The 8107-nt window shown below is 42.4% G+C and overlaps 2 protein-coding genes across 2 annotated transcripts; one reads left to right on the top strand and one right to left on the bottom strand.

The window, feature by feature from the left end:
- Positions 1-217: 217 nt before the first annotated feature.
- PAAG_12698 (hypothetical protein) lies at positions 218-1093 on the bottom strand (the record flags this gene model as incomplete). Its single annotated transcript, XM_015848153.1, has 2 exons — positions 218-553; positions 947-1093. 2 exons carry the CDS (start codon positions 1091-1093, stop codon positions 218-220), a joined length of 483 nt encoding a protein of 160 aa, XP_015702235.1.
- A 2612-nt stretch (positions 1094-3705) lies between these two features.
- PAAG_09085 (hypothetical protein) lies at positions 3706-8107 on the top strand (the record flags this gene model as incomplete). The annotated part of the gene is made up of 5 exons (XM_002788957.2): positions 3706-4521; positions 4666-5957; positions 6074-7050; positions 7109-7564; positions 7692-8107. The coding sequence occupies 5 exons, from the start codon at positions 3706-3708 to the stop codon at positions 8105-8107; spliced, it is 3957 nt and encodes a 1318-aa protein (XP_002789003.2).

Below are 8107 nucleotides of genomic sequence, written 5' to 3'. Positions count from 1 at the left end.
ATTTGTTCTTTTTATCATTCTTATTCTTCTTTTTGCTCTTTCATTTATTGTGACTGCTGGTGTTGCTATTTTTCATGAACTTGACAATCTTATTCTTATTTGCCTCCCTCCACTCTTTAGTGGCAAGTTCAGAGTGTAATCATCAACAATAGTCCTTAATGTGCTGATTTGAGTGGCAGATCTTGCATTTAAAACTATTTGAAATAGCCTTATTGACTCATGAAGGTTTGAAGTATTCATTGGACTTGTTAATATAATTTGTTAAATGCTTCATGAGATCATCAATATCAATATTTTTAATATAGTCTTGGCCAGTCATGTAAAAATCATCCAAACATGTCTTGACAAAAGACTTTTGATGTTCTTTCAAATCAATAAGGAAAAGATCATGATAGAAGTTCTCTGAGTTGTTCATCAATTTCTTATGACATGTAACTAAGTAGCAGAATCTTTTTTGAAATGTCAAGTAATCATTGTTGATGTGTATGATAGTCAGCTCCTTCATGATATTGAGGTGTTCTTTCATCAAAGATATCACATATTCAACATCAATCTTTTTTCATAATGCAGCAGTATTGTCAGGTTCTAAAACTCTAATGATTGTATGTATAAGCCTCAATAAGAATTGTAACATATATCAATAGAGTGCTTTGATTCAAATATTTCATTTTTCAGCATTCAACATGTTTTGACTAATATCATCTGAGTAGATGTGTTGATTCTTGGTTAGAATATCAGTTCCATCAATGACTTCAGCATCTGCAAGAATTTTCATTTGCCAGATTTGGTAATTAGTATCATCAAATGTAGTTATCACCTTAGTATTCATAACTCTTTGAATATTCTTTTGATATTCATAGATCTAAGATTTGAAATCATCTGCAGATATATCATTGTTAATATTTGAAGTGTTCTGATGTGTCATTTGTTGGTAAAAAATCAACACATCTGCTACACTCATTGTAATCATGTCACTTGTGTTAGGAGTAAACATTTGAGACTGAGGGCTTGAGGTTCCTTCACTAGCTGCTGTGAATTTGCATATAGACTTGAGAGCAGATGTTTCATCAGACTCACAGCTTGATGAATTCATGATGTGATTTGAACTTGATTTCTGCTCCAGGCCTTCTAATTCTTTGTTCTTGTCTAGTGATGAGAACACTCTAACAGCTTTAGAATGTGATCATAAAGATTGCTTTCTCTCTGTTAAAGAGGTATATAGTCCAGTCATTAGATCAGAGAATAAACTCATTCAGACATGTACACAGCTGTTCTTAATATAATTTTTATTAAAAATCAGCTATCCAGGCTATAATCTATGAGATGGTTGAACCTTCTATTCAAAGGAGCTAGCTAGGTTATTGCTATATTACATACACGTGATCACGTGTGGGCGGGGTGGTCATTAGGGCAACGTCACCCAGGTGGGCGCTACTACAGTTTATAATCTGAATAATTTTTTATCTGCTGTTTATATATAGTTTTCAGAGATGAGAAGCAGTTAATATTCAATAACTGAAGAAGATAAAAGAAATATGACAGTATGTAGAGAACAATGATCTAATTCTCAGAATAAAATTGATCAAATTCAGCTGAGATATGATTTTAGTATTAGTTTAGAATCAATAGTCAATATCTGCTCTTCATATGAGATAGAATCTTCTTATTGAACATCTCTTTCAATTAGTATAAGCTCAGCTGATTAGTAATTTAGTCATTCTCACTGACTTCAATCACTCAGTTATATAATAATCCTTCTGTCTCATATTAGCAGAATTAATGTATTTTTTCTTTGAAAATAATTATTGTATGCTAAACTCAGTCAGTTGCATTGACTTTAGTCATAACAGTTATTTATTTCTAATCTTCAGACTGTATAAGCGTGAAATTCTCAACTTTTTCAGATTTAGTCATTATTCTGATAGTCTCAATTACACTTATCTGAAATTCTATCTCATAAAAGTTGTAAATATCATTTTTCAGAATTTCATATTTTATAATAGTATTTTATACAAGTTTAAATTACTCATAGATAATTTTAAAATTCTTATATAGAGTCTGCTGATGATCATACTTGCATAAGAACTTGAATTTCAGTTCATCATGATACTTGACAAAGTTTCATACTCAGCATTCACTTACTGTAAATGAGAAATTGAATTTTCAACTGATAAGAAGAAGATTAATCATTTCTTATATAGCTACAACTTAGAGAGATTGATCTTACTCATTTATGATTAGAATTTATTGAACAAGAGATTTTTTCTCTATAAGATTAAGTTTTTGATTCTTTGAGAATGTGTCAATATATGTCATATGATTATATATATAATAAATTAAAGTTGCATAAAAGACTTTATATAGCTTTGCTGCAGCTTATATACTTGAAATTTAATCATTTTTAAGTACTTGAATGACTAAAAGAAGTCTTTCTTCCTGAGTAAAGGCTTTATTGTTTTGTGTGATTGACATTTTTGATGCAGAGCATTTCTCATTTTATGAAGGATGAGAAGTGGTTCATTCACTTATATGGTTCACTCACTTATTGATTACATTAGTTGGTAAATGATTTACAATGTATTGTGACAGGTCTGGTATAGCTAGGATGGGGTCAGGTCACGTGGAGAGGTGGGCCAAGCCTTTTAGTGAGGTCGACTCATCTACATCCCTGTTGAGTGACTTGTAGCATTGAGTGACCAGTCACATTATTACATGATAGAATAAGTTTAATTGTTACTTAGCAGCTATTTCCCTGTGAATACAAAGGTTAAGGGTTGTGGTAATTGTGGCCACTGCGTGGCAGTTACAGTTTGTACCATCATTCATCCTCTACATAGTTACCTAAATATGAATACTTTTTCTATGTTCTTCTCTATCTGGGAAAAGTCTTATATTATCTCTTCTTTTGGTAATGACCCTGCCCGATCTCAGGGGAAAACGCATCTAGATATAGTTGCCCCCCCGCAAAAGCGGCTTCAGTGCAGAAAAGAGAAAATCGCCATCCTGGCATTCCCAATAGTTTCCCGAACATCAATTGTCAATTAATTCCCATTCCCATTCCCATTCCTCCAATTTATAATCTAGGTATAACATACATAACCTTATATCTGTCCCAATTGGCAAGCAGAGTATTAATCGTCTCTTTTAACCCATCAATTGCTTGTTTGGATTCGCTTCATTTCTGGCGTGATGGAGTGGGTTTAAGGGCCAAACTTTACCAGTCTCCCTCTCCCTTCTCACTTTCACTTCTCTCACTCACTCCAGCTCCCTGCGTCCATTTCATTTCCCCTTCATCTTCCTCCAGTATTAGTTGTTTCACTGTTCTGCAATTGCCTCTCTTGTTCTTTTACTTCTTCTACTTTTCCTCCTCGTTCTTTAAAATAAGAAAAGAATTTAGGTGTTTGCAACCATACACCTTTTATCTATTTACTGATCTCCAGTTAAACAGAGAACCCTTCTCTTCCATATCAGTTTTTGCCAACTTGTTCAAGTACTCTATCCATTGACTTTCGTAACATCACCACACACAAAGCTAACATCCCATGCGTGTCGAATCAACAGGTTTCAGTTCATTTTCATCTTCTCTTAAACCCAAATCCTATACCTGTCGATCTCAGCTCTTCGCCTATCTATCTCTCGCCTCCCCCCATAATATCTATATCATATATATAAAAATAACCTGTGGAACTTATCTTCCAGCCTAGCATGACTTCCCAACTGTCCGGACCCACCGCCAATGGAACCCCCATTGGGACCTTTAAGTCTCCAGCTGCCTTGCTCGAGGAGCAGCATACGCGGAGTGACCCTCACCAGGTCACCGTCGAGGATGTCCCGGATGAATATGATCTCCAGCACCCCTTGCCATCTGCGTCTGCGGCTGCTGGAACATGCCCTGGAGACACTGCAAAACCCGCCTCAGATGTCCCAGCTACCTCTGCACCCGCCAAAGAAAAGCCGTCCTCCGAAATGCCCGCTTCTTCGACCGTAAAGCCCCCTCCTCCGAAGGTTCCGGTTTTTGATGTGCGATCTGAGGAGCTGTTCCCGGCGTTGGGTGGAGCACCGAAGCCTCGAACTCCGGCTGCCCCTCCAATTGCTTGGGGTGCCCGGAAATCGGCCGGCAGGAATCCATCACCAGCCAACGGCCTGTCAAATCTCGGCCAGCCTCCATCCCATATCTCATCGAGTAACACTTCCTCGCGGACCTCGACCCCGACATCCGGGTTGGCCACTCCTGGATCCATGTCCATGAGCGCGGTCCAGCCTGGCTCCATTAGCGGTCCCAAGATTATGACATTGCCGGGCAAACACGTGGAGCGAATTCGCTTCGCTCCCTCACAGATGTTACCTCGTGGCCAGTTGAAAAAGCCCATCAGGGATATTCTGAGGGACACCAGCAAGCGCTCAAGGGCCATCGTCGATATGCACAATGGCCCAGGCGAATCGATTATCTTTGAAGGCAAGGGATCTGTGGAAGCCGTTCGTCAGGCACTTAAGGAAGTTGCCCAACAGGTCGGTTCTAAGGTATGTTTTTCTTGATACCAACCTTCCCCCCCCCCCTCCCAAAGCACATAACCGAAACTCCTCCTCCCTTTTCTCTTTACAAATGATACAAGGGTCTTTTTTTTTCTCCTGCCCTGACCAAAGGGAATCTAAAAAAACTTAAAGCAACGTGTGTCTGTACCCATTCCAGCTTCTGCGAGACCCCATATAATTGGCCGACAAGGCGCAGTTGTACAGGGCATCCATGACCGGACAGGTGCTCGAATCAATGTCCCTAAACCACAGGGGTCACTCTTTTCCGATGAGGACGACGATAGTGTTACGATCGACGTGGAAATTGAAGGAGACGCTGTTGCTGCAGAGATGGCAAGAAGAGAGATCGAGGCTATTGTAAAGGAGCGATCGTCGAACATAAATTTGCGACTGAAAAATATCCCCCCCGAGTTTTTCCCTTTTATTGCTGGCGCTCATAACGCGTATCTAACTGAGCTCGAAGAACGTACAAAGACGCAGATTCGAGTTCCCCGTTATGATACGTGGTCACGACCACCCCCCCCAGAGGCTGCTGCTGGCCAAGTCAAATTTTCCCCAGACCCAGACAGGCATATTCAAATTTCTGGTGAGCGAAGCGCCGCACAACAAGCCCGTGCTGAGATTGAGCAACGCGCGGAAGAACTACAGGGTCAAATTACTCTCCGACAACTGGCCATCAATCGCGGTCAACATCAGTTCATCTTGGGCGATCTTAATAATTCGTTGCATGAGTTCTTGGCTCAGACTGGCTGTTCAATAATCCTACCTCCTGCTAACGACGATACTGAATTTTTGACCATCACAGGCCCCCCTGACCAGATAGAATTTGGAGTCAATCGTGCAATGGATCTGGCTACTAGCATGCAAATGGCTAGTATTGATGTATCTAGACAGCATCCTGCAGCTCCTTCTGGGCCCCATGTGCATGCCCGGGCTCTCACCTCGTACCTGCAGCAGCGACAAGCCATCAAAGAGCTCGAAAGGTTATATGATGCCCATATCGTCATCCCCTCTTCCCTAGACGGGCCAGTGACTTGGGAGGTATATTCTCGAGATGGGAAAAATACTATTCGTGCCCGTTCCGATATAGTAAACTTGATCCAGGCCCATCCTCCATCCAAACTTGCATCTTTACTGATTGATCCATACTTTCACTCCTACCTTCGGTCTCGAATTGGACCTGAACTGAAGAACAGTTTTGGAGTACATCTGATTTTACCGGATGACCCAGATACATCAAACGTGGTGCTGGTGTACGAAGGCCAGGACTGGGTTGCTGGAGTACATGAACTGCCAAGACGCCGCCCATCAATTAGCGAACTCGCTCTTTTTGAAAACGCTCTGGCCGAGGCGAAATCACATCTTTTCACGTCATTGGGAGATCAAAACGACGTTTTGGCTAAATCAATTATGGTACCATTGAAGTATGTTTTCCCGCGCATCTTAACTTTCCGCACTTCAGTCTAACGTCATTTCTGTGATATATTTTGGCTCTTCTTTGTTTCCTCACTGATCATTTCATTTCAATTTTTTTGGCCAGATACCATGATAAACTCCGCAGATTTGTCGGCCGGGAACAGCAAAAAGAAGGTGAAGACCATATCCCCATCTGTGTTAGCGCTACCGGGGATGAGATACTGCTTCGTGGCCGTACGAGCGATGTCGAAGATCTCGCGTTGAAAATAAAAGCGTTTGTTCTGGAGCAGGAAAAAGATGATCTCGAAAGGGGTTACATAACGTCTTTTGCTTTCCCGCAAAAGTATGCAAATTTTCTGATTGGCAGAAGGGGCGAAAATATCAATAAACTCCGAGAGGAATTCGACGTCGACATCAAAGTGGAAAATGGCAAAGTCGATGTCAAGGGCCCTAAAGCCAAGGCTGATGTTTGTCGAAGTCGAATTATTGCATTGGCCAAAAGGTTGGAAGATGAGGCCACCTACATATTGAAAATTCCTCAACATTACCACCGTGATTTGATTGGGCAGAAGGGTAGCCAGGTGAACCGCCTGCAAGAACGTTATAATGTTCGCATCCAGTTCCCTCGTGCCTATAGCATCTCCGGGCCTGAGGACCAATCTGTCACTGACACCGCAAGCGAAATTGGAGGAAACCGAAATCCTCGTCCATCCCAAGCCCCTGATGAGGTCATCGTTCGCGGCCCGCGCAAGGGCGCAGACGGAGCTCGAGAGGAAATCTTAAGTCTTTACCAGTGGGTTGTTGACCATTCTCAGACAGATTTGGTGTCAGTCGCGCAAAGCCAAATCCCTTCGTTAATTGGCCAAAAGGGTCGCGAAATGGATCAACTTAGAGCTGAAACTGGAGCTCAGATCGATGTGCCTGCTGCCAACAATGCCCCCGATGCAGCCGGAAGGGTGGATATCAAGCTGAAGGGGACGAATAAACAGGTTGCAGATGCAAAAAAGCTGCTGCTTCAAAGAGCACAGGAGTTCGACTCAATCGTTGTCAAGACAATCGAAGTGGACAAAAAGCACCACAGGGCACTTATTGGTGGCGGGGGTACGTATACTGCTATCTACTTCTTCCATCTTAATTTTCTTAGCTAACCATTTCCTAGGTGCAACTATTCGTAAAATCGTTAGCGATGCTGGTGGCCCAAACGATGGCAGTGCGTCTAGGATAGTGAAATTCCCTCCTCCTGACAGTGACGAGACTGTTATTCGCTTGGAAGGAAACGCCGCAATTGTTGAAAGAATTGTGGCCGCCATCGAAGAGTTCGTTCGAGAAAAGGATGACCAGATCGTAACAGCGATTGACGTCCCCCTAACGCTGCATCGATTTCTAATCGGCCGAGGTGGAGAAACTCGACGGAATTTGGAGAGCCAATTCAAAATTACACTTGATGTTCCAAAGCAAGGGTCTGGTCGCATGGACATCAAAATAAAAGGGCCCAGCGGTGCAGTCGAGAAGGCAAAAGCTCATATACAGTCTCTAATCAGGGAGCAGCATGCCGAGAGCGTTCAGGTGCCGCGCAATTTGCATCATTCTGTCGCCGATAATGGCAGGCTATTCCGTAGGCTTCGGAATGAATACCAAGTCAGTATTGACCATGCTGGACATGAAATACCTCCACGCCCCCTTCTTTCGGACTCTCGCAATGGGGTTATCGACCCGGACCACTCCACTCCCCCTGGTTACAGATGATTCGTCAACAATTTCTGGTACACATTCTTGGAAAATTGTCGATGTCGCTACTGTCGAATCAACTGACGCAACATCTGCCAACACGATTCCGTGGGTGCTTTCCGGAACGCCAGAAAATGTGGCTAAGGCAAAGGCAATCATCGAAATGGCTCTTCAGACCGCATCGCGGCATTCCGCTACTGGATACCTCATCTTACCAGATCCGAAAACATATCGACTTGTTATTGGGCCGGGGGGAGATAAAATAAATGAGATTCGGAAACAAACGAGTTGTAGAATCAACGTGCCGAAGCACCAGACACAGGGTGAAGCTATCGAGATTAAAGGGCCAAAGGACAATCTGGAAGCAGCCAAGGACATGATCTTAGAGGCTGTAGCAGTTGGCACACGAGGCAATGGTGCCTCCCATTAA

Source organism: Paracoccidioides lutzii (assembly GCF_000150705.2).
Source record: "Paracoccidioides lutzii Pb01 unplaced genomic scaffold supercont2.75, whole genome shotgun sequence".
NCBI classification, from domain to species: domain Eukaryota; kingdom Fungi; phylum Ascomycota; class Eurotiomycetes; order Onygenales; family Ajellomycetaceae; genus Paracoccidioides; species Paracoccidioides lutzii.
Note: the sequence above shows the minus strand (reverse complement) of the source record. Positions and strands in the feature narration are given on the sequence as shown.